The 27,855-nt window shown below is 39.3% G+C and overlaps 1 protein-coding gene across 6 annotated transcripts in view; it reads right to left on the bottom strand.

Annotated features, from left to right (window-relative positions):
- The window catches only part of FAM135A (family with sequence similarity 135 member A), a 145,088-nt gene that overhangs the window by 60,073 nt on the left and 57,160 nt on the right, over positions 1-27,855 (bottom strand). For all 6 annotated transcript variants that reach the window (XR_013345575.1, XR_013345574.1, XM_077812675.1 and 3 more), the window contains exons 5-11: positions 21,621-21,760; positions 21,454-21,524; positions 20,795-20,968; positions 15,953-16,079; positions 12,825-12,978; positions 9,347-9,424; positions 5,565-5,614 (exon numbers count right to left, since the gene is read on the bottom strand). Coding sequence is in view for 4 of the 6 variants with exons in the window: in XM_077812675.1 (XP_077668801.1) it covers positions 5,565-5,614; positions 9,347-9,424; positions 12,825-12,978; positions 15,953-16,079; positions 20,795-20,968; positions 21,454-21,524; positions 21,621-21,760 (794 nt within the window). In the remaining 2 variants the exon portion in view is untranslated. The remainder of the gene's footprint in view (positions 1-5,564; positions 5,615-9,346; positions 9,425-12,824; positions 12,979-15,952; positions 16,080-20,794; positions 20,969-21,453; positions 21,525-21,620; positions 21,761-27,855) is intronic.

Below are 27,855 nucleotides of genomic sequence, written 5' to 3'. Positions count from 1 at the left end.
TAATGAAGTTAGGCCATTTCCTGCACAAATCCAGGTTCTCTCACTCCCTCACCCCCCTCCAAAAACCCACCCCCATACACACACAGACTCACTCTCCTGCTGGTAATAGCTCGTCCAAACTGACCACTCTCCAAGTTTAAATCCAAGTTAAACCAGAACATCTGGGGGGGGGGGGAGGAAAAAACAAGAGGAAATAGGCTACCTTGCATAATGACTTAGCCACTCCCAGTCTCTATTTAAGCCTAAATTAATAGTATCCAATTTGCAAATGAATTCCAATTCAGCAGTTTCTCGCTGGAGTCTGGATTTGAAGTTTTTTTGTTTTAAGATAGCAACCTTCATGTCTGTGATTGCGTGACCAGAGAGATTGAAGTGTTCTCCGACTGGTTTATGAATGTTATAATTCTTGACATCTGATTTGTGTCCATTTATTCTTTTACGTAGAGACTGTCCAGTTTGACCAATGTCCACACAAGAGATCCACTTCCTGGACACTACAGTGCTAATAAACAATGGTCACATAAACACCACCCTATACCGGAAACCTACTGACCGCTATTCCTACCTGCATGCCTCCAGCTTTCACCCTGACCACACCACACGATCCATCGTCTACAGCCAAGCTCTGCGATACAACCGCATTTGCTCCAACCCCTCAGACAGAGACAAACACCTACAAGATCTCTGTCAAGCTTTCTTACAACTACAATACCCACCTGCGGAAGTAAAGAAACAGATTGATAGAGCCAGAAGAGTTCCCAGAAGTTACCTACTACAGGACAGGCCTAACAAAGAAAATAACAGAACGCCACTAGCCGTCACCTTCAGCCCCCAACTAAAACCCCTCCAACGCATTATTAAGGATCTACAACCTATCCTAAAGGATGACCCAACACTCTCACAAATCTTGGGAGACAGGCCAGTCCTTGCCTACAGACAGCCCCGCAACCTGAAGCAAATACTCACCAACAACCACATACCACACAACAGAACCACTAACCCAGGAACTTATCCTTGCAACAAAGCCCGTTGCCAATTGTGCCCACATATCTATTCAGGGGACACCATCACAGGGCCTAATAACATCAGCCACACTATCAGAGGCTCGTTCACCTGCACATCCACCAATGTGATTTATGCCATCATGTGCCAGCAATAAAGAGATCCACTTCCTGGACACTACAGTGCTAATAAACAATGGTCACATAAACACCACCCTATACCGGAAACCTACTGACCGCTATTCCTACCTGCATGCCTCCAGCTTTCACCCTGACCACACCACACGATCCATCGTCTACAGCCAAGCTCTGCGATACAACCGCATTTGCTCCAACCCCTCAGACAGAGACAAACACCTACAAGATCTCTGTCAAGCTTTCTTACAACTACAATACCCACCTGCGGAAGTAAAGAAACAGATTGATAGAGCCAGAAGAGTTCCCAGAAGTTACCTACTACAGGACAGGCCTAACAAAGAAAATAACAGAACGCCACTAGCCGTCACCTTCAGCCCCCAACTAAAACCCCTCCAACGCATTATTAAGCATCTACAACCTATCCTAAAGGATGACCCAACACTCTCACAAATCTTGGGAGACAGGCCAGTCCTTGCCTACAGACAGCCCCGCAACCTGAAGCAAATACTCACCAACAACCACATACCACACAACAGAACCACTAACCCAGGAACTTATCCTTGCAACAAAGCCCGTTGCCAATTGTGCCCACATATCTATTCAGGGGACACCATCACAGGGCCTAATAACATCAGCCACACTATCAGAGGCTCGTTCACCTGCACATCCACCAATGTGATTTATGCCATCATGTGCCAGCAATGCCCCTCTGCCATGTACATTGGTCAAACTGGACAGTCTCTACGTAAAAGAATAAATGGACACAAATCAGATGTCAAGAATTATAACATTCATAAACCAGTCGGAGAACACTTCAATCTCTCTGGTCACGCAATCACAGACATGAAGGTTGCTATCTTAAAACAAAAAAACTTCAAATCCAGACTCCAGCGAGAAACTGCTGAATTGGAATTCATTTGCAAATTGGATACTATTAATTTAGGCTTAAATAGAGACTGGGAGTGGCTAAGTCATTATGCAAGGTAGCCTATTTCCTCTTGTTTTTTCCTCCCCCCCCCCCAGATGTTCTGGTTTAACTTGGATTTAAACTTGGAGAGTGGTCAGTTTGGACGAGCTATTACCAGCAGGAGAGTGAGTCTGTGTGTGTATGGGGGTGGGTTTTTGGAGGGGGGTGAGGGAGTGAGAGAACCTGGATTTGTGCAGGAAATGGCCTAACTTCATTATCATACACATTGTGTAAAGAGTTGTCACTTTGGATGGGCTATCACCAGCAGGAGAGTGAATTTGTGTGGGGGGGTGGAGGGTGAGAAAACCTGGATTTGTGCTGGAAATGGCCTAACCTGACGATTACTTTAGATAAGCTATTACCAGCAGGACAGTGGGGTGGGAGGAGGTATTGTTTCATATTCTCTGTGTATATATAAAGTCTGCTGCAGTTTCCACGGTATGTATCTGATGAAGTGAGCTGTAGCTCACGAAAGCTCATGCTCATTCTTTACCCAATTAGGCACAGACATTCTACCATCAGTATCAACTATTAGACTAGTATCTACACTACCCTTCCTCCTGATGTCCATTCTCCTACCCAGGGCTGTATCCTTTCTTACTTCGTTTTCTTCCCTCTGAATGTTAAAATCCGGCATGGAGATTACCTGGACATCTCCCAACCATCTCCCCCAAATTCACAGTTTAAAGTTCTCAATCAGTTGTGCCAGCCTCCATCCTAAAACTCTATTTCCCTCCCTACTCAGGTGAAGTCCATCCCGAGAGAACAGTCCTCTGTCCATGAATGCTTCCCAGTGGCCATACATACCAAATTCCTCCTTATAGCACCACTGCCAGAGCCATCTGTTGATCATCATCGCACCTTGTGCTTTGTACTCCTCTTCACTGAATTTCAGACCAATTCTCCAATTTGTCTTGGTCCTTTTGAATTCTAATCCTGTCTTCCAAAGTCCTTGCAACCTCTCCCAGTTTGGCATCATCTGCAGATTTTATACGCATACTCTCCACTACATTATTCAACTCATTAATGAAAATACTGAATAGTACTGGACCCAGAACTGACCGCTGTCGGACCTTACCAGATACATCCTCCACATCTGACAGTAAACCATGGATAAGTACCCTTAAGTATGGTTTTTCCACCAGCTGTGCACCGACCTTACAGTAATTTCGTTTAGACCAGTGGTGCTCAACCTCATACTACTGTACCCTTTTCAGGAGTCTGAAGCCTGAGCCCTGCTTCCCGGGACTGAAGTATGTAACTTAGCTTCACGGGTCCCCCTGTGGTGTGGGGCCCAAGGCAATAGCCCTGCTGCTGCCCCCTAATGCTGGCCCTTCACTGCCACCCCACTAAATCTGTCACGCAACCCCTTAGGGGTCATGACGCTCACGCTGAGAAACACTGATCTAAATGAGTTGATGTACTCTCTGGAAGACCTCTGCGTAATGCCAGGGGTTTGGGTATCCCTGGTTGAGAACCACTGGTTTAGACCACACTTCACTAGTTTGCTTATTAGAATGTCATGTCAGGACTCTGCCAAAAGCCTTACTAAAATCAAGATATATCACACCTACTGCTCCCCCCTCCCCCATACATGAGGCCTGTAACCCTGACAAAGAAGCAAATTAGGTTGGTTTGGCATGATTTGTTCTTGACAAATCTATGCCGGCTAGTCTTTATAACCCTATTATCCTCCAGGTGTTTACAAATGGTTTATTTAATAATTTGTTCCAGTATCTTTCAAGATATTAAAGTTAGGCTGACTGCTCTGTAAATCCCCAAGTCCTCTTTATTCCCCTTTTTAAAAGACATTCTATGTTTGCCCATCTCCAGTCCTTTGGGACCTCACCCATCCTCCATGAGTTCTCTAAGATAATTGTTAACAGTTCCAATATTCCTGCAGCTAGTTCCTTAAGCACCTTAAGATGCATTTCATCAGGCTCTGCCAACTTGAATGCATTTAACTTCTCTAAATAGTCTAATTTGTTCTTTTCCTGTTTTGTCTTCCATTCCTTCCATTTTGTTGTTAATATTAATTGTGTTCAGCATACAGGTGGCTGGAATCTGGTCTTGTGTGGTGTGTTTGTGGGGAGGGTGTAAGTGTAAAATATCCAGCATGCTTTTGAAGGCTTAAAGAGTAAATAATTCAAAGTAAAAAACTTCACAGAGATTTTAATTCTTAGAGATTGAAAATATTGGTATTTTCAACAGTCAGAAAAAAAGAAATAGGAGGAAAAAATATAAAGTTCCATTTTGGAAAAGATTAGTTTAAGATGACAGTGGGACAAGCCAAAAGGAGATATCTTAGACATATTTGGAGACACAAGACTGGAGTGAAAAGACAAAGGACAGAGATTTGGTAATCATCTAGGTGAGGATGAGAGAAGAGATAGGGAACAGAGACATAACCTCTAAGTGATACCAATGGATAAGAGAACAGGGGAAAGGAAAGGATAAGACACCGCTGAAGAAGATTACATGGTGATCACAGTGATGCAGGGGAAACCAGAAGAATGCAGAGGTGAGGAAGCTGTGAGAGGATCTAAGGAAGAGAGGTGTGATCAGCTATGCCCAAAGAAGAAAAGAGATAAAGAAGACTACATAAATGTAAGAAGTTTTCAGTCTGTGAAGCAATGTTGGCCTGTGAAACACTTCCTAGTGGTCCACGGAGAGCTGGCTAGTCACATGGCGCTGACTTTCCTTGTTTCCAGCTTTCATATCATATTAAATACAGGAAATGATTTATTTTTAGCTAATGTTTCTTTTCCACCTAAGCTATACTGCTGTATGTAACTGCCTCAGCAATATTATGCTATTGAGAATGAAAGGGAAAGTGGACTGCATATTCCTGAATAACAGGGGAGATGGACCACACTAAGAAAATATTTGTGAACTCCTGCTTTAAGCTTTAGGAAAGGGAATATAAAGGCATACTGGAAACTGTGTGTGTATTAGTAAAATAAGGAAAGTTGAGTGAATGAAAGAAGTAGTGAGGGAGACTGGGAGGCTGGGCCAGTTGTGGGATAGTAGAAAGAAAACATCAGAACCTGGGAAGGAGGTAAAGTAGAAGAGAAGGCTGTTGAAAGAAAATCTTGTTTTTTTTTTATTTTCTCAGATTCTAGGCAGAGAAGGATTAGAAAGAGAAGACGACAGTTTAAAAGGGAGTAGAATGTAAAGAAGATTTGGTAGAGTTTAGCAGTGAAGAGAGAAGGAGAAATATCAAAATTAAGATTGACTCAGTAATCTTTTGCATTTGAGACATCACTAGTAACCATATCTCTCAACGTGCCACAATCCATAATTGGGATAAAGCATCTCTTGGAATGAGCAACGAACAACCCAGAAAATAATTACCCAAAATCAATAATTTCTCTCTGCAGCAATCTATGAAATACTGATAGAAAATACTTTGCTTTTAACTTATTTTACATTTATTATGAATAAAAGACAAAAAGTACCTTTACTTCTTCACACAGTTCTGTAAGGCGAGCTTCTACATCTATGTTCTCTATGGAAAGATTAGGGTGCATATGCATGAAATTATATTTTACCAAATTCAGACCCATATTTTCCAACTTGTAGAACAAATCAACTTCCCTCATAAAGCAATTTAACAAAAAAGACTCAAAGAAAGCTTGATGTCATTTAAAGTACTACCATTAACTTGAAAACTAGTACATTTCAAAATCTGAGCTATAACGTTTCAACTAATTATTAAGACCTTGAGTCTCTATGTTATTTTTTCATTTTATTTTATAATTATATTTGCCTATTTTTTTAAAAAATCTCTCCTGTAGCTGTTTGAAAAACAATGAGAAATGAGTAACTGACAATACTGAAGGAACAGGGATACATGGTATGCTGACAAATACACAAAGAAAACCTTCTGATAAAGAGAGGGAAAAAATTCCTTTAATCTCAGTAACCTTAGATATTACCTATAACAATTTAAAGCAAAATATTTTCATATAGAAGTGTGATTTTTTAATTGATGATATCTCTTTAAAGTAAAGCAGCATAATAGAATGGAATTGACATTTGTATCTTTGTGATTTGAAATGATTTAAATCAAGACTACGGTCATGATGATGCAATTAGATCAATGTGGCTGGACCCCTTCACAGCCTCACTCACTTCAATAGGACTCATCCTCATGGATCGGATTGCAGGATCAGGGCCTAAGGGTTGATTATATGATGTACATTCCTTATTTCAGGTAACAAACACATAGGCCTCAATCCACTTCTAAATGTGAAAAACTAAGCACATAAGTAATCCTGTTGAAGTTAGCGGGATAGCTTGCATGCCTAATACTCACACGTGTAAGTGTTTTTTGGAGCTCTTCCACACTTATAAACAATTATTTTCTGAACTTTATAAACTGTTCATTTTTCTCAACTAGAGAAAACTTCTGGACTAAAATACTTTCATATCAATAGACAATTTTAGATTAATAAAAACATTAATTTATTCTTTTAAGAAGTCTGTGTAAACACTGTTTTGTATGTACATAAGCATTTGTATTTGATTGTACATCTACCGTACATATAATTTGTATATGTATTTATATACTTGATACTGTAAAAATAAACATTTTGCATAAAATTTTCTAAAGCACCTAAATGACCTAAGAGCCTAAGTCTAACTAGAAAAGGGGCTTATACACACTTAAAATTTTTATTCTTTAAAACTGTTCTTTTAAATATCTGCCAAAGTAAAGTTATCAGAAATACTGCAGCTCTGAAATAAGTAACAATTAGAACTATTTTGTCTATGCATTTGGAATGGCAGCATTTTTGTTTTGAAAGAGTTTAGAGCATAGTAGTAGAATCTGATCATGTGCAGAGCTGAGAATGGGGCACAACCTATTTACATAAAAAAGCGGGTAGCAAGTGAATGCCAAGATCACTTACAAAACAATTGCATATCTCTCACCTACTCAAAAAGAATCTGTTTTTAAAGAAGAGTTCTCTCAGATGAAATACCTTGTCAAGTAAGTTGGCCACTGAAGTTACCATTTTTGTTACCTTAATTCAAATTATTCAGGGAATACATATTTGTTCAAAAAGAACTACTCTTTCTTTATCATTTCAAGTTGTCAATATTGTGAAATCGCACATGACGGCAGCTTGAAATAAGATCACAAAATGTGGATGACTTATTTATAAACATATGGCACATAAGAATTTCCAAAAAGTAGAAATATTTACTCACACTGTTTAGTAAGAATGAATTTAGTGGTGAAATTAACAGGACTGTTTGCAGAGTAAGGGCCAGATCTTACAAAGATTTATGCACGAGCCTCATATCATGAACTCTCAGGTCTGGTCTACACTGGTGGCGGGGGGGTGGGCGGGTGGTGTCGATTTAAATTACACAACTTCAGCTACATGAATAATGTGGCTGAAGTTGATGTACTTGGATCTACTCACCGCGGTGTCTTCACTGCGGTGAGTCGACAGCTGACGCTCCCCCGTCGACTCCACCTGCGCCTCTCGCTCTGGTGGAGTACCGGAGTCGACAGGAGAGCGCTCAGCGGTCGATTTATCGCGTCTAGACTAGACACAATATATCGACCCCTGTTGGATCGATCGCTGCCCGTCGATCCTGTGGGTAATGTAGACAAGCCCTCAGTAGTTTCACTGATTTATATTGCCAGGAGATAATTTATTTCCTCAGTTCCTTGATTTTTATGATATTGTAGGTATCTCAAAAAATGGAATACCAGATAACTACCCTAGACAAATCTGTATACAAACAGTAATTTACGGAACATTCTGCCATCTTACCTCAGGCTCCATGAATAAGGATGGCAGAATATACCTCAAAATTAATTTCAATTTGTATGGTTAATTCCATTTTTGAAACATTGCAATATCATAAAAATGAAGGACAAGTGCGGAAATACATTTTCTCGTGGAAACATATGAGTTAACACTAAACCTCCTGTTATAAAAAATTTAGGATATACTTAATACTTATAGAATGACAAACATTTACTTAATTTATATTAATGGATTTCTTATAATGATTTGGGTAAAATATATTTAAATTACATATTTTCAAAAAAGTTTGAAAGTAACACCAAATGACCTAATCTACATAACTAAAAGCCTATTTCGTTTTGAGAAATCAAGCTTTCAATTTGTAGTAATGCAAGTTGTCAGAAACTAGTAAAAATAGCAATTAAAAACAATTACATACACTCCTATAATCAAAATAGCTGATAAAGATAATTATCCCCTTCTCCCAACAGCTTAAATGAAAATTTGTCATCTGAGATACATTTTCAGTTGTGTGTGGGACCATGCAAATTCAGTTACTTGTGAAAAAAATTATATGGCTTATTCAACCATCATCATGCTGAAGGTTTACCGTGCATGTCAACTGCAACCCAAAACTGATTTTACATCCCAGTTATAATACTTTGAGGAACAAGTTGAAAGATGAAACTGAAACTGTAATACTATAATTAACTGAATATAACTAACTTCAATCATACCACCTTATAAAGTAAAATATTCTGTATCAGTAATGTTCATCCAGCAATGATTTGATATGATTTTGCTGGCTCTTTGGTTAAAAAAACAGTGAAAAATTCCAGACAAAACAGAGTCATACTTGGTCTATGCTAGGCCTACTAGAAGTCTCTGCACTGCCATGCAATAGACCTGCGACTGATTTGTGGACCAGTTTCTCTCTCCCCACCTCTGAGCTGGAGTGTGCTACAATATCATCCTCCCCTGGCCAATTATGGAAAAGTGCTGACAATCTCCAAAGAGAGAACAGCTGCAATTTAAGCCTTGAGAACTGGTTGGTTTAGAAATAAGAGAAAACAAGTTGGGAGGCTCTAGCAGAGACATGGAAGATTCCCCAGGAAGAAAATACATTCTTCTTTATCATTTAGAAATCTAAAGTTGTACCAATTAATGAAGCTAAATGAAATTCTTGTTTTCTCCAGTTATTTGATTTCAAATCAGCTGAAGCCACTTAACTATTCAATCACTTCTATTTTATTAAACAGAAAGAAACTAAACTGAGTATCAGTAGAGGTAGCTCATTCCACTGATATACAGTGTTAGATTTAGCCCAGTCACTGTTCTCACTGGAGTTCCACACATTTGCATCAGGGTTGAATATGGTCCTTAGTTTTTTTTGCTCCACTTTAAACCTGAAACAAAAATACTCTGCACTAATAATAAAAATCTAAGGGATTATATCACCTGCTTTAAAAACATACCTAGATAGGCGTCTCTCTGGGTTCGTGGATATTTTCTTCTGAGAAGGCGTTCATAAAGGACCTGCATGCTGGCCTTGGCTAGTTATAAGGATTGCACACAGATGACTAGTTACTACACTCTTTTTTTTTTTTTTCAATCTGTGCATATTTGCCTTAAAGTTAGTAAGAAAGTTTATTGCTAGCCTAGAAATTAGTGCAATTGGAATAGAACATTAAAGCATATAATTTTAGTAAAGTTTCTAGACTAGGTGTTACTCATGATGTACATTAAGGCTGTTTTTGAAATTTCCTAATGTCTGTTTTGTTTTTTAAAAACGAACATTGATCAAATGCTAACAATTAAGTTTATTTATAAAGTCCAACAGTATTTTGCATATACTGTTGCAAATTCAATTTGTTTAAAAAAAAATATAGATCAACACTTTTAAATGAATAAAAATGTACATCATAGAATTAAGTGAACAAAAGAAACAAAATTAAAGCAAGATAAAGACATTTTATTTAAAACAAAGGATAACAATACTTTTTATGAGATTTAAAAAGGATTTGGGATTTTTTCCCAAAAAAGCCTATTTGAATCTCAGATATAAAATATACTTTACCGTGTAAAAACTCAAGATAAATAGTAACAACAAATGGCAAAAATAAAACATGTAATATAGAATGTGAAAATCTAGTGTGCAGGGTTTTTTTGTTTATTTTTACAGAAGTGCAGTTGTCTCTGATTATTGCTAGTTTTTAAAGAAAACTGTCCTTGTTCTTAGCTATCAGTATTGGTTATTTTCCAGAAGCAAAAGTGAATAATGTTAGAAATGTTAGTATCTGTATAAACAGCTTTAGTCACTGTTGTCATATAAACAGTCCAGATCTAAGCATATACAACATAACAGAAATAACAAAAAAAAATTCACAGATAAGAAAGAAAAGGATATGAGCATACTAAACTGTAAAGATTGAGAAAAAAATTAAAATATAGAAAATGTTATCAATAAATGTACAGTATATATAGAAGATGAGTCAATTTTCAAAGCACTAAATATATTATTTTTGATTATTTTGGTTCAAACTTGCAGAATCTCAAGGTAAATTAAAAAGAAAAGGAGGACTTGTGGCACCTTAGGGACTAACAAATTTATTTGAGCATAAGTTTTTGTGAGCTACAGCTCACTTCATCAGAATGCATCCAATGAAGTGAGCTGTAGCTCACGAAAGCTTATGCTCAAATAAATTTGTTAGTCTCTAAGGTGCCACAAGTACTCCTGTTCTTTTTGTGGATACAGACTAACACAGCTGCTACTCTAAAAGGTAAATTAAGATTCTGAAAGTAAGTATGAGCCCAACCCACTTAAGACTATGGGAATCTTTCCACTGACTTCAAAGGGACTTGGATGATACTCTACAGTTGTATTATTCAAATCCCGGTTTCTATTTTATTACATATTTTTTATTTTATACGATGTATTAGGGAATTGAAGAAAAAGCTGTGATTCATTCAGAAGTTCAATCTGGAGCTTCAATTAAATAATTTTGGTATTCTAAGCATATCTTTACATAAAGAGTAAAACTAATAGATACTATTTGGCACATAAGGCGTTTTCTTGCTAAAAGCTGAAGTTATTCACATAAAAAGGGTGTTCCCCACCACAGGAGGATTAAAGTAATTGGCACACGATATACTTTGTACTGTGACTAAAAGCACTGCTCCTGTTCTTGATGATAGAAAGCCTAGTTTCTAGTGTAAATGGTACTTTAATGAATATAAATTTTTATGCAGAAAAAAAGACACCATATCAAACAGATTACAGTAGAACCTCAGAGTTACAAATACCATGGGGATGGAGGTTGTCCGTAACTCTGAAACGGTCATAACTCTGAACAAAATGTTATGGTTGTGCTTTCCAAAGTTTACAACTGAACATTGACTTAATACAACTTTGAAACTTTACTATGCAGAAGAAAAATGCTGCTTTCCTCTGTGTGTGTGTGTTAGTTTAACACAGTACTGTACTGTGTTTCCTTTTTTTTTTCCTTTTGTCTCTGCTGCTGCCTGATTGCGTACTTCCGGTTCCAAATGAAGTGTGTGGCTGACCCATCAGTTCATAACTTTGTTGTTTGTAACTCTGAGGTTCTACTGTATTTATGGGGTATTCCTCTTATTAATAAATATTTTCTTTCATTTTTTGCCAACACTTTTCATGTCTCAAAGTCCTACATGGTAAATGCCTACTGATTACTCATCCTATAATGTTAAAAGACAACGCAAATTAACAGTAGTGGAAATGTTAACCCCTATCAAATAACATACTCATGGATTCCAAAATGCCCTTCCCCCTTTTTTTTTAAAAAGCCAAAAAGTTTTAATGTTCAACACAAACGTGCTTGATGTAAACTCTAGTGGTCCTTGAGAATGCCAATGCATTATCCCTTTACACCTATGCCATCTTTTTGGTTGCACAACTCAAAACTGACATTAGCTTAGTACTAATCCTGCATGTTAGAGTAGGTCTACACTTAAAATGCTACAGCATAGACATTGCCTACATCGATGGGAGAGGATCTCCCATTGGCACAGGTAATCTCCCTCCCTGAGAGGGACCTACTCACTCTGTCTACACTGGAGGTTAGGTCAGTATAGCTATGTCTCTCACGGGTATGGATTTTTCACACCCCTGAGAGACAAAGATATACTAAAGTAAATTCCGATTGCAGAACAGACTTATTAGAAAAAACTATATTTTTAAGCAATATTTCCTTAGCTCCATCTGCAAAAGGTGGCTGATTCAAAATATGTTCTCTAACTGTTCAATTTTAATCATGATGAGAAAGTGGCTACTCTCAAAACTAAACTTAATCTTACTGACTGTTCAGTTACATAGATTTAGTCCACAGCGTAATCTGTTCTTCCGAAGTCTCAGATAATTAATATCATGTCAATTTAAGAGCATCCAGCCTTTAAAAAACAAAAAATTGACTGAGAAATAATTTCTTCTTGAGGCCTTATTTTCAAGTTTTCCCCATGATGTTCTTTTCAAATAAAAACTTACAGCATTTAGATATTTTTTTTAGAATCAAACTTTAAACTTATTTATATACAACGATCACATTTCCTTACAGCATGCACATAGGCATAATACAGTATTTAGACTGAGGTGGGGATTTGCTTCAAATATTTTTAGTACTAATGTATTGATTTGAAAAAGCTATAAGAAAATAATTTAAGATCCTGTAAAGCCAGTTTGTTAATCTTATTAACTTGATGGCAGTGTTTTTTGTTATATTTTTGATCATTACTAAAAGACTCATTTCAATTCCAGTAGTAAAATAGCAGGTGCACAACAGGTACAAGGTATAAGATTAACTATATTTCAATCTAGAAGAAAGGAGAGAAAACAGGCCTTTCTAAGGAGCACAGCAAGAAGACAGAAAATATCTTTGTGATAGAGAATAAAAGTGATTTATTTTATTGTGTTCAGCATACCCAGTTCTATTCGGTGTGAGGAGGGGAGCTCCTTTGCTATCAGGATGAAATAGCTGTGTAACCCTTTAAATGCAAGCAGCAAACTGGCACAAAGTGTGTAGTGGAGATTGTAGGCGTGATTCAGGAAGGACTCCGCAATCACAAAACTGCAACCCTAAAAAAGGATTAGTATACATATTAATTACATACTATAAAATTGCATTAACAGAATAACTAAAAAGATGTTCTATAGATCATCCTCCACCCCAAACTCATCTGAAACAAACTCATCCCTATCCCTGCAATGTCCACTTGAGTGCCATCTCACAAAAAAGATAAATACAATAAATTAGTGCAGTCAAGTGATTAAAAAAATTAACCATGATTAATTGTACTGCTAAACAATAATAGAATACCATATATATAAATTTTTTGGATGTTTTCCACATTTTCAAATATATTGATTTAAATTACAACATGTAACACAAAATGTACAGTACTCACTTTATATTTATTTTATTATAAATATTTGCACTGTAAACAACAAAAGAAATAGTATTTTTCAATTCACTTACTACAAGTATTGTAATGCAATCTCTTTATCAATTTGTAAGCGCAATTTACAAATACAGAATTATGTAAAAAAAATAACTGAATTAAAAAATAAAACCATGTAAAACTTTAGAACTTACAAGTCCACTCAATCCTGCTTCTTGTTTGGCCAATTGCTCAGACAAACAAGTTTGTTTACATTTGCAGGAGATAATGCTGCCCGCTTCTTGTTTACAATGTCACCTGAAAGTGAGAACAGACCTTTGCATGGCACTGTTGTAACTGGCATTGCAAGATATTTACGTGCCTGACTTGCTAAAGATTCATATGTCCCTACATGGTACAACCACGCTTGTTGGATCATATAAAGAAGTTCTGTATTAAAATCACAAATGAGTTTGATTCCCCAGAGTTTAAATTCTAGGGTATTATTAATTAAGAGGTCTCTTGGTTTTTGATATTGTTTCTCTCCCTCTATGTGTGAAACTTGCAAGCTGCTAATTGTATTAGTACATTTCTAAGACAGAGTCTGTTCTAAAGCAATTCTTTGTAACAACAAATACTCAGAGAGAGAGACTCAAAGCAATACTCTGTAACAACAGAAACAGCACACAGAGACTTCCCTCCCTTTTGTTGTATTCATCTCCCTTTGTTAACAATTGTGATTAAAATAGAGATAGAGGATGTGTGTGGATAATAACTGAATGACCAGGGAGGTGCCAGCCTAAGAATCCAGTGTCCATCAGCTGAAGAAGGCATCAAGTGGAAATAACCAGAGGACCCCCGGAGGGCAGACTGGAATCCACCCAACAGCCTCAAGAATGGAAGAATCAAAGAACAAGATAACATCTGGTAGCATGGAGCCGTCAGGAATGTGCCATCTGCTGATTGATTCAGCAACAGCATGATGAAGCAATTCCCATAGACTGGCATAGGAAGAAATTCCTATAAAAATGGACTCTAGAAAGTGAGAACTTTGGGGTCTCATTCTGCAAACCAACTTCCAGGAGCATCAGATGTGCATCTGACAAGGCCCTGCTCCCTCCTCATGTCTAGGCCACCTGGCCAGTGGCTTGGCATGAGCAACTCTAAGGCTGGTAACTATGATAACAACCTTGCAGAACCTGTGTGTGTGTGTGTATGAATGAATGTGTGAATAAATATGAGATTGAATGGAATGCTATAGCTATAACTAACTGCTTACTATGATTCTTTCTGTATTCATAATAAATGTGGTATTTTGCCTTTTTCCCTTTAATAAGATGCTGCTGGTTTTTATTTTATTGGTATAACACACTGACGATGGGTTCTGCTTGATAACGATCCAAAGCAGTGCAGACCAACACATGTTCATTTTCATCATATGAGTCAGATGCCACCAGCAGAAGGTTGATTATCTTTTTTGGTGGTTTGGGTTCTGTAGTTTTCACATCGGAGTGTTGCTCTTTTAAGACTTCTGAAAGCATGTTTCACACCCCATCCCAATCAGATTTTGGAAGGCACTTCAGATTCTTAAACCTTGGGTCAAGTGATGTAGCTATCTTTAGAAATCTCACATTGGTACCTTATATTCTGTCAAATGTGCAGTGAAAGTGTACTTTAAATGAAGAACATGTGGGGTCATCATCTGAGACTGCTATAACATGAAATATATGGCAGAAAGCGGGCAAAACAGAGAACATAAGACATACAATTCTCCACCAAGGAGTTCAGTCACAAACTTAATTAATGATTTATTTTTTAATGAGCATCATCAGCATGGAAGCATGTCCTCTGGAATGGTGGCTGAAGCATGAAGGGACATACGAATGTTTAGAATATCTGGCACATAAACATCTTGCAATGCCGGCTATAAAAATGCCATGAGAATGTCTGTTCTCACTTTCAGATGACATTGTAAATAAGAAGCGGGCAGCATTATCTCCCGTAAATGTAAATAAACCTGTTTCTCTTAGCGATTGGCTGAACAACAAGTAGGACTGAGTGGACTTGTAGGCTCTAAAGTTTTATTGTTTTGTTTTTGAGTGCAGTTATGTAACCAAAAAAATCTACATTTGTAAGTTGTGCGTTCATGATAAAGAGATGCACTGTGGTACTTGTATGAAGTGAACAGAAAAATACTATTTCTTTTGTTTATCATTTTTACACTGCAAATATCTGTAATAAAAATAATATAAAGTGAGTACTGTACACTTTGTATTCTGTGTTGTAATTGAAATAAAAAAATTTGAAAATGTAGAAAAAACCAAAATATTTAATAAATTTCAATTGGTATTCTATTGTTTACCAGTGCAATTAAAACTGCAAATAATGGCAATTAATTTTTTAAACTGTGATTAATTTTTTTGAGTTAATCACATGAGTTAACTGCATTAATCAACAGCCCTATACTAAATATTTTAAGTTTTCTATAAAAGGGAACTTGAAACATACATCGTAGTCCTTTGTTAAAGTTCTTCCCTTTACATCATGTCACTAGGCATAGTAAAGTGCCTTTAATTAAGTTTGCCCTTCGATACCATTAATTCAAAAAGAATTATTACCTAATAAACATCAGAAATATTATAAATAAAATAGTTAATCGATAATATTCTTACATCTGCTGATAATTGTTTTGTGTAGTTATTGCCGAAGACCACACTTTCAAGAGTAGGAATCACAGTGTCCCTGTTCTGTGCTGGTGTGTTCCTGTTTAACCAAGTATTCTTCACTGGACGAGGAAAGCTGCCAGAACCATTTAAAAATAGAGAAAAATATCCACTTGATTATAAACACAAAGTGAACCGAATACATGTAATAAGGAGTGTGTGCCACAATTATTTATCATAGTAGCAGAAATTCTTAACACAAATCACTTGTGTTTTTAATGAAAGTCAGAGGGAATCAAGATGTTCAGGTAATTACTGGTTTTGAGTCCCTTCTTACAACAACTGCAAAGCTTGTTTGTTGAAAATTTCTTGAAAAGTATTAAAAAGGACACCTTGGATGATCAGATTTTTAAAAGTATTTAAAAATATTTCTGGGTGAACTGGTAACATTCTGCTCCAATGACGACTGTAGCAACATGAAAATTACTACTTCGTTTTAGTGCCTCTTTTCACATTTTACTGAGTTGATATATAAAGTTAAATTGCTCCATTCACTCACTATTGTCAGAGCCGAAACTGGGAAGAAAAATTTGCACATACAGAACACCAGCAAATCCAAAATTTTTGCCAGTATTGTATAAAGATGCCATGGAAGAATATTACCCTGATTCTCTGAAGACATCATACATACAAATAAGAACAGTTTTTGCTAGCAAACATGAAATTTGTGTTCCATAGCTAAGGCAGCTTAAATAATAAATTCACCTTCCTGTAATATCATTTTGCGGACTGACATTTACATGTGCACTTTGTGCACTGCAACTCATGAGAAAGAGTTCAGGGAAAGAGAAGGAGCTGACATGGAGTATTTGAAGATTCGGAAGGAAAGCAAAGAAACATACTTTAAAGAAAAATTGGTGTTTAAATAACAAAATCAATATTACTAGTGTAATGCTGTTTGTTTTTCCACCCACCACACTTATTTTTGATGTGTTCTGTAAACATAAAAATTAGTGATTTTTCCCCCACCCCCATATGAGGAACAGTTTAAGAGAACTTAGGAAAGGTGTTTGAATACAGAGTCTATTGACTCCTACAAATTTAGGAGACTAGGCAAAAGATGACCAATAAAAAGGCAGGGCAGATGTTAATGCCACTGTGACAGTGACAAGAACCTCAAAAGAAAAAGGCCAGAAACAAGGTCAAGGGCAGCAATGACGGCAACTGCAAGTGTGCTAATTGCAGCTACTGCAGGCATCTCCTTGTCTATTGGCTGTTAACCATAGTCAGCAGCTAATCCTTTTGGCTTCTGCTGTTGAACCAAATAGTCTTCTTCTAGTAATTCCCCACTAGTAGATGAGCCACCACTTTCTCCGACTAGTATGTAGCATAAACTGCTGTATTGCAAGAGAAAGTGTATTAGTCACCTATTAAGGTCAAAAACATTGACATAATATATTTACTTAAAGAACTGCATAAAAATGAGCTTCAACAGTGTTTCTGAGTTAGTCCCAGACTCAACACCACTGTTGACTTGTACTGTAAAACTAATAAAGCACATGTAGTCAGTGTCACAGACAGAATATATATTCTAAAAAGGAGACAGGTAAAAGAAGGATGATTTTGTCATTAAGATGCTGCTCTGAGATTTTGGTCATCTGGGTTCAATTCCCAAGCTCTGTCGCAGACTTTCTGTGAGAGCTGGTCACTAAGGCTACGTCTACACTGCACACCATGGGTGCCAGAGAGCAGGGTAAAGTAACTCCTCACTTACGGTCGTCCCGCTTAATGTTGTTACGTCGCTGATCAATTAAGGAACATGCTCGTTTAAAGTTGTGCAACGCTCTCTTATAACATTGTTTGGCTGCCGCCTGCTTTGTCCACTGCTTGCAGGAAGAGCAGCCCGTTGCAGCTAGCTGGTGGGGGCTTGGAACCAGGGTGGGCTGGCAGCCCCCCATCAGCTCCCCTAAGTTCCCTTTGTGGCAGCCGCCCAGCAGGCTATCAATTGCCGGGCAGTTCTGGTGTCCCTCCCACCACTGCCGTGTGCTGCTCCTGCCCCCTGCCTTGAAGCTGCTCCCGGGAGCCTCCTGTTTGCTGTGCAAGGGGTGGGGGGGAAGAGGGGTGCTGATGTCAGAGTGTCCCTCTCCCCCTGCTCCTCGACCCCATCTCCACAGAGCGGCGGGGAGGACACGACAGGGCTCAGGACAGAGGGAGCTTACTGGCAGCAGCTGCGGTCTCAACTTGCTGATCTACTTAAAAACGCAGTGTACTTGGAGTGGGGTCAGAGTACTTAAAAGATCAATGTGCGTGTCTCTCTCTCTCTCTCTCTCACACACACACACACACACACGGTGTGTGTCTCTGTCTCACACACACATGCACCACCCGGCACTCTGGAAAGTGGAGGGAGTGATGTGTTCCAGTGGGATAGCGTGGGTTCTTCATCTGCTTCAGTTTCCTCAGGGAATGTTTGTGGCCACTGCCATGCATCTATTGTGTTTCCTCCCTCCATTCCATTTAATATAGCCTCACACTCTACTGCATTGTAGAGTGTGAGGCTATATTAACAACAAGGTGTTAACCCTTGAGGGCTCAGCCGAGTGCTAGTTCATCATTTAGCAGCAAGGCATTCCCTGGGAAATATCCCACCCTCTGACTTCACCAGCTCAACCAAGCTTCACAATCATCATTACTGTGTACACTATTAAACTGTTTGTTTAAAACATATACTCTGTGTGTGTGTGTATGTATGTATATATGTATGTATGTTTTTGTCTGGTGAAAAAAAATTCCCTGGAACCAAATCCCCTCATTTACATTAATTCTTATGGGAAAATTGGACTCGCTTAACATCGTTTTGCTTAAAGTATCATTTTCAGGAACGTAACTATAACATTAAGCGAGGAGTTACTGTATTTGTAGCTACATGCCAGAATGAAAAACAAGCTGCATCCACACTGTGGCTTGTAGCTACACAAGCTGGGAAAGGTCTCTGGCAATGGGGAGGTAGCAGGGGAAGGGTCTGGCAGTCCCTGAAGCAGAGAAAGGATCTGGAAGCAGGGAGCTGTAAGAGCCTTTCCCCAACACAAAGAGAGCCTCTGGCAGTGGGGAAAGGCTCCCACAGTGGGGAAGAAGCAGGATACTACATAGCTAAAAATAGCAGGGTACACAGAAGAGGCACTGCTTGAGGGTATAGAGAACCATGTAGGGTACATACCCGAAGGTGTGTCTTTACTCACACAAGCAGTGCCTCACTGTCTATATTGCTATTTACAACCATTCTAGAGGGACATGCAGAGTATGTACTCTACACATTGCTGTAAAGAGTGCGCAGTATAGACATACCCTTAATGTTTCTTTCCCCAGTTCTGATCTTTGTAATGGCAGGGAAAACAATACTTTATTTCTAAATAGGCAAGACAAAGGGTGAGAGATAGTCTCTTAAAATGTATATGTACAGCATCAAGCACAATAAGACCCTGCTCTCATTTGGGACATCTAGGTACTTCTGTAATACAAATAATAAATATTCATATAAAACCATGCAGTAGGTTCTCTTACTGCAATAATGGTAAAAGCTGCTCAGTTGAGTCCTATTTTTGTTGTTGAGTCACATTAGTACAAATGTAGAATATAAATGTAGGCTACAGAGCACGATATTGCCTATTTGTGTGTGTGGGGGAAGAGGAATAGATGGTTATTTTCTTAATTTGGCATTATTCGTTTAGTTTGCATAAATATATATACTACTTTAAAAAAAGGTTTGTTTGTAGGTTTTTCCATTGCTGCAGACAACCTCATACAACGCTTTTAAAGCTCCATCAGTTAGATTACTGCAATGTAAGTTTCATATGGGCATGTAAATACAAGAAAGAAACTCTTAAAATAAACACTTTAACACATACTGGTAAGGACATCAGAAAGGTACATGATCACTCCAAACCCTGCTAGAATGAGAATGTACAAGCCCACATACTCCCTTATTCATTATTCTTCAATCTCTTCCTGCAAAAAATAATTACAGCATAACACTGTGGGGGGAAAAAGTGGTGTTACTCTACCAAGCTCTGCCCACAAACTAAGCTCCTCCACTCAGGACAAAATGAAGTATCACATGCAGTAAACTATGCTCAAATTCATAACAGGGTTATCCCTCTTCTTTCTGGCATATCCTTTGATAATCTATGTAATAGTTAAAGCTTATGTGGATAGCGTCATCACTATGCTCCAGAGTTAACAATGCATTTAAATAATCAATGGAAGTTTACTCAGCTACTTTTTCAAGCTGCCTGTACACCCAAAAGACGCTGCCATACTGGTTATACTGTGTTCACATTATATAGCTTTTCTTCACATCTACAAAGGATAGAGATGTCATAAAAAAATGAAAGCAGATTCTGGAGTACAAAGTGTAGAAATCAGGAAAGAGTACTATTTCAACAAACCGTTGAGAGTCAGCTCAGTTAAACCCAGGGATAAAAAAGATAAATAAAATGAATAGAGATCACCTCACCCTAACTACAGATTGTATGAACACTAGCATAGGGTGATATTGCTTGCTGTCTACTTCTTTTCTCTTGGGTGTATTCAATTATTGCAGTTATCTGTCTTTTACCACCTGCACTCCTTTTATTCTACATAAACTAGAACTCAGAATTTTACAGTTTTAAGGAAAAAAACAAAAACAAAAAATCACCAAAACAGCTTCTAATGTAAAACATCATAAAGCACAATACGTCATATACATAAACTTTACTCTAAGTATTACATCCATTCTCACCAAAATTCTCACATAAGTTACAATAACTAATAATCCAATATATTAATTGAAACTTATTAATGGGATATTACCTTATCAATGGCTGGTGTAGAGCAACCAAAGAAGCATGGATTGTAACAGATATGACAGAGAGGTGGAAGTAATCAAACATAACATTGACGTAGTGATGAAGGCCCTGGTGTAAGCTAAAGTGCAACTTTAAAGTTCGGCTACTAATTAGTTGCAGTGTGCTCAGATCATCTGGCCTTGGGGGGGAAAAAAAAAAAGTGTAATTACTGGAACAATGTTTTAAGTCATCCAATAATAAAATCACCAATACAAGAAACAGCAACCCATTATTTAAACAACACAAGGCCATAGCCATATTGGTCTTCAATAACTTTAATATATAAAATATAGTATTGTTTTATACTATATCATGTATAAATATAATTACATCTCTAAAAGGGAACAGCAGGATGGATAGGTAAACAACAAGGAATCTCTCCTAAACCCAGTAATTAAAGTCTGCAACCTGTCTCAAGAGATTAACTGGATTTTTTTGCCCACACAAATAAACTTCTAATATATGAATAGCGGAATAAAATAAAATAAATTAAGCATTCTAGATTTTAAAAATGTTTCAGCAATATTTTGTATGTACGATGTTATAATTTTAATCTCAATTTTAAAAAAGCAGTTAACAGGCATTTCAATTATTTAATAAAATTTGTATTATTTTTAAATTTACGAATAATCTGTGTCTGTGAAGTGTAGATCTAAGGATAGCAGGAAATTCATTTCATTAAGGGATTCTTCAATCTGAAAAGGAGTTAAAAACATGACAATTATGTTCAGTATTTTGCAAATTATGCCTAAAGGATCTGAATAGTTAAATATACTTGAATGGCAGATTACCTTCCGTTCATCTAAGAGCATTTTAATTTTGAAGATCATAACATCATTCACAGAAACCTCCTCATTTTTGTAAAGAATTTGGAACGTTTTACTGCAAATTACATTGTCATGGACTGAAGCTGGAAAGGCAAGATCAGCACCTGAAAATCAAGCAGACATAGAAGTTTTAAAAGAATACAATGCAGATAATGAAAATATTATTTTGTTCTACTTTGAAATCTATTATTATTTTACAGTATCCAAATGTATGCTAGACACCATACAGCAGCCAAAGTCCCAATCTCGAAGAATTTCTATCTAATTTCAGATATGATGCAATGAAGTGAGCCAATAAAACCAGGGAGAGGGGACACTGCAGGAAGAATAGCGGGTTACAGCAATCAGATTACAGAGTTACTGAGCAAAGGTGTAACACAGTGCAGTCAGATTTTTTTTAAAGAAATATTATATATACTATATTATATATATATATATATATACACACCCACACCCACACACACACACACACCCACACACATATAAATATATATAACTTAACATGCAAGTGTATTTGTTGCTTCATTTCTTGTGGCACTGGCTTAGAAGTGATTCTTCGGGAGTGATTTAAAATGAGAAGAGGGCAGTTAAATATATTACTTCCTCTTTGTTCCCATATAAGATCCAATAGTCTCATGCTTTTTTAAAAAAAATTGGAAATCAAACAAACAGTACAGTTAAATTCTTCAATCATATACAAATATGTAACTACTGATCAAAAAGGTGGTGGATTAAGGACCCTACATTATTTTTGCCTAACAAATAAACGAAATAAGGTAGTGAAATGTAATGATGAGAAGCACACTGAGATTTCCTGCATCTTCAAAACAATGATACATAGAACTTTTCATCTCCATATTGTTTTACAAACGTTAAGTAATCAGTCCTCTTAGCATCGTGTGAAACAGTTACATATTACCCACATTTTAGAGTTGGCAAAATTCAGGCAGAGATTAACTGACTTGACCAAAGCCACCGAGTGAATCAGTGGATGATCTGGAATTAGAACATAGGTGTTCTTGGCCTCCAATTCTTGCACGTTACTCTGACAACATTACATCACATTCAAGCCTTGTATTTGTTCAATATGGCACATTTACTTTAAGGACAGGATGGACTGAAGAAAAGGAGTGAACAGAAATATGGCAAGAATGGTTAGAGAAGTGGAGAGACTGACTTGACAGGAAAGATTTAAAAAATTGTGTAAGTAATGACTAGTCTACAAATATTTGAAGGGCGTGACCACCAGAATGTAGAGGATTCATCCAGCAAACAGAAGAGGTTTAGCTAGGAGTAAATGAGATACAATTTTAAAAGCAAATATTTACTGACAGTGAAATGCATTAGCCTACTGAATAATGTCCAAGGAAATACACTTAAAACTAGAGTAGGCAAAATAAGAGTAAGAGCACTACTATGCAGTATATACTATACTATAAGGAACAATCCTCAATGGGCAGACAGGGCAATATCCTAATAGATGTTTTCCACTTCTAGATTCTGTAAGTGTGGCAGACAATGCCCTTCTATAATCCTCATAACATTTTAGTTTTGCCTTTTGCAATCTATCAGGAACTAGAAGCAAATATAAGTATTAGTTCATTGGAGTGTTTTTAATCTACATACTCAGGTTATATTTATGATTGCTATGAGCGCTATCCAACTCAAATTCAAGTTCTCTGTCTCCAGCCATGCAAGCTCTCTGCATGCCTCTTGGACTAAACAGCTATACAAGCTGCATCCTGTCAATCCCAAGGGATAGTCACTTTTGACAATGACTTCACAATGAGTCACATTTTCAGCTTCACAGAGCTGCCCAAATCTTGTCCCTTTTATATACTACACCAATCCAGAATGGTATAGGAGAATGACGCTGAGGATGCACTGAGCTCACGTGAGTTTGGTGGTGAGAAAGAATAGATTCTTTCAAGGCAGACCAGCAGTCAGCAAAGAAGAATCTTTAAAGTCCACATGTGGACAAACACAATGTAGTACCATGAGCACTCCCTCGTGGCCCAGTCACTTTCACTGGGCAGGGGGTTGAGGTGCAGGAGGGGGTATGGGCTCTGGGTTGAGGCCAAGGGGTTTGGAGTGTGGGAGGGGGCTTAGGGTTTAGCCTGGGGTTGGGGTGCTGGCTCTGGGAGGGAGTTTGGTGCAGGAGGGGACTCAGGGCTGGGTTACAGGAGGGGGTGCAGACTCTGGGAGGGAGTTTGGGTGCGGGAGGGGATTCAGGACTGGGGTAGAGGGTTGGGGTGCAGGAGGGGTTCAGGATGCAGGCTCCGGCTGTGAGGTGCTTACCTCGTGCGGCCCCTGGAAGCGGTGGCATGTCCAGCAGCAGCTCCTAGGCTCAGGGGCAGCCAGGCAGTTCTGCACGCTGCCCCCGCCCACAGGCGCCGGCCCCGCAACTTCTATTGGCTGTGGTTTCCTGTTCCCAGCCATTGGGAGCTGTGAGTCGGTGCTGGGAGTGGGGGTTTCGTGCAGAGACTCCCTGGGCCCGCCTGTGCCAAGGGGCCACAGGGACAAGCTGGCCACTTCCAGGAGCCGCACGGAGTCAGGGCAGGTAGGGAGCCTGCCTTAGCCCCGCTGCGCTGCCAGACTTTTAGCAGGCTAAAATCTCCCCAATTGGCTTCAGTAGCCTCTGGGAGATCGAGCCCAGCCCCAGCTGCGCTGGCCAGATCAGCCCCAGCCGCGCCAGCCAGCCCTTTGATCCGTCAACCGCTTAAACAAATTTTTTTAATTGTTTAAACGGTTAACTTTTAAAATGATATTTACATCCCTACTTCCCCGTACCTCTTGTCTGGAGTTTATCCTTCTCCAGATGCCTTTTCAGACATGCCATTGCAGTCTCAGCCCTGCTCCTTGGGCAGGGTCTCTCATGGGGTTCCCTGCCTGGAGAGCTTTCTCCTGAACTTCCACAGCTTACTGTCAGGTTTCCAGCCTTTGGCAGTTTCAGTTACTCTCTCAACCACACTCCCTTGCAGCTTCCTGCTACCTTTTCTATTAGAATCCCCTGATTTCACTTACGGGGGGGGCTCGTCTGGTAATCAGGGCTGGCTTAGCCCCAGGATCTCCAGCCCCCAGGCAAGCCATTCTGTTACAAACACATATTCCTGTGAAGAGTCCTTTTGGGCTGATTCCTCAAGTCCAGTTATCAAGTAGGGCCTATGAAAACATCGTCTACTGCATCATCCTGCCTTACACTTACATGACTGGGACAGTTCCCTTTCCTCATTTCTCCCCGTTAATAAATAAATAAATAAATAATAAAATCAAACTCAAAGAGCAGTGATTGTGAGTGAGACCCTGTCAAGGTTCCTTCCCCACTCTGAACTCTAGGGTACAGATGCGGGGACCTGCATGAAAACCTAAGCTTACTTTTACCAGCTTAGGTTAAAACTTCCCCAAGGTACAAACTATTTTACCTTTTGCCCTTGTACTTTATCGCTGCCACCACCAAACATCTAACCGGTATATAATTGGGAAAGAGCCCGTTTGGAAACATCTTTCCCCCAAAATCCACCCAAGCCCTACACCCTCTTTCCTGGGGAAGGCTTGATAAAAATCCTCACCAATTTGCGTAGGTGAACACAGACCCAAACCCTTGGATCTTAAGAACAATGAAAAGCAATCAGGTTCTTAAAAGAAGAATTTTAATTAAATAAAAAGTAAAAAGAATCACCTCTGTAAAATCAGGATGGTAAATACCTTACAGGGTAATTAGATTCAAAACACAGAGAATCCCTCTAGGCAAAACCTTATGATACAAAAAGACACAAAAACGGGAATCTAAATTCCATCCAGCACAGCTTATTTTCTCAGCCATTTAAAGAAATCAGAATCTAACGCATATCTAACTAGATTACTTACTAAGTTCTAAGACTCCATTCCTGTCTGTCCCCAGCAAAAGCATCACACAGATAGAGAGAGAGGCTTTGTTTTTCCCTCCCCCCAGCTTTTGAAAGTATCTTGTCTCCTCATTGGTCATTTTGGTCAGGTGCCAGCGAGGTTCTCTTAGCTTCTTAACCCTTTACAGGTGAAAGGGTTTTTCCTCTGGCCAGGAGGGATTTGAAGGTGTTTACCCTTCCCTTTATATTTATGACACAGCCACAGCCTCATTCACTAAACTACCCTGATTCATCCCCACAGCAGGTTCATTCTATGCACTGAGTGAGGCAGGGAGTCTGTGGAAAGAATAGTAAAATCAGGTAATTAAAAACTGTATCATAATTGACATGCAGAACGGGGCCAAATTAAGATTACACAAGCAACCTTAATTCTGGCATTCCCTAACTTTTCAGAGCTCAACTTTCCAACTTTTACATTTAAAAAACACAAACTGAAAAACAGTAATTCTCTCATGTGGAATTCATGACGCTCTCCAACTTGAGTCCTCAGTGCAGTCCAAGCCTTTAGATACATAGCAGAGACCTCTACCACTTGAGCTAAAAGACTAACTGGTAGCACAAGTAAGTTGTCACCATCTACAAAGATCAGCTCCTAAAAGGAGCTGAGAAATACATTCCGCTTGTGAATTTCACAGCTATTTGCTGACAGCAGAGGAACATAGACACTCTGGACTCCTGAGTGCAATTCCACATTCTGAAGGAGTTTTCTGCCTATGTACAGACCCTTCTTCTGTCTCTATGTTCCTAGCATGTCTCTGTCCCCTCAGACCCCCCTGGCTCCAGCTCCTACAGTTCTTCACCCTCTCAATTCCAGTCAGGCTGCTCCTCCTGCATGTTACTTGGTGCCACCAGGGGGAACACAACAAACATGTAATCTCCACACCTGATTCTAACATTAAGTGGGAGGGAAAGTTAAGTACGAGAGGACACAGCAATGGAGCAAGGAGCAACAGAGGGTAGGAGAATGGACACCAAGAGCAAAAAGAGTGTCAATACCAACGACACTAACAGTTAGGTAGGTGATATTGGCAGTAGAATGACAGTACCTAATCGGGTGAGGAATCTGGATGAAGCCAAGCAGAAACAACTAAGGTGTCTGTACACCAACCCAAGGAGCCTGGGCGACAAAATGGAGGAACTAGAAAAGACAGTTACCCTTTCCGTAACTGGTGTTCTTTGAGATGTGTTGCTCATATCTATTCCACAATAAGTGTGCGTACTCGCCACGTGCACCGGTTCCGGAAGTTTTCCTCCTAGCAGTACCTGTACGGAGGAGTGCCCCCCCTCCCCATGACCCCTGGAGCGGCGCCTGCCTGGAGCGGTATAAGGGGGGCTGAGCTCCCCTCACCCTCAGTTCCTTCTTGCCAGACAACTCCGACAGAGGGGAAGGAGAGTGGGATATGGAATAGACATGAGCAACACATCTTGAAGAACACCAGTTATGGAAAAGGTAACTTTCTTTTCTTCTTTGAGTGATTGCTCATGTGTATTCCACAATAGGTGATTCCAAGCTATATCTGTTGGAGGTGGGTAGGAGTTCACAAGTTCTTGAGACAGAGTACCACCCTGCCGAATCCGGCATCATCCCTGGCCTGGGAGACGTTCGCATAGTGCGAGGTGAACGTGTGAACAGAAGACCAAGTGGTGGCCCTACAAATGTCCTGCATGGGGACGTAAGCCATGAAGGCAGCTGACGAGGCCTGCGCCCGAGTCGAGTGTGCTCTCACAAATGGGCAGCGGGGGAACCCCTGCCAGCTCATAACAGGAATAGATGCACAAAGTGATCCACTTAGAAAGCCACTGGGTGGAAGTCGGCTGACTCTTTGCGTGCTCAGCCGAGGCGACGAACAGTTGCGAAGACTTTCTGAACGGCTTGGTCCGTTCGAGGTAGAGAGCCAGAGCTCGCCTCACGTCGAGCGTTTGGAGACGGCATTCCTCACTAGTCGTGTGAGGCCTGGGGCAGAGGACTGGCAGAAAAATGTCCTGACCCATGTGGTAGGCGGAGACCACCTTTGGGAGGAATGCGGGGTGTGGGTGAAGCTGGATCTTGTCCTTATGAAAAACCGTATACGGCGGTTGGGAGGTTAGGGTCCTGAGCGCTGAGACCCGCCTGGCCAACGTGATAGCTACCAGGAAGGCCACCTTCCATGAGAGGTGAGACCAGGAACACGTGGCCAGTGGTTCAAACGGGGCCCCCGTGAGACGAGCCAGCACCAGGTTTAGGTCCCATTGCAGAACCAGGGGCTTGGAATATGGGTATGAGATGGTCCAAACCCTTAAGGAACTGGCCGGTC

The sequence above is a fragment of the Eretmochelys imbricata genome, chromosome 3, assembly GCF_965152235.1.
Source record: "Eretmochelys imbricata isolate rEreImb1 chromosome 3, rEreImb1.hap1, whole genome shotgun sequence".
NCBI classification, from domain to species: Eukaryota; Metazoa; Chordata; order Testudines; family Cheloniidae; genus Eretmochelys; species Eretmochelys imbricata.
This window is presented reverse-complemented; position numbering and strand designations above follow the sequence as displayed.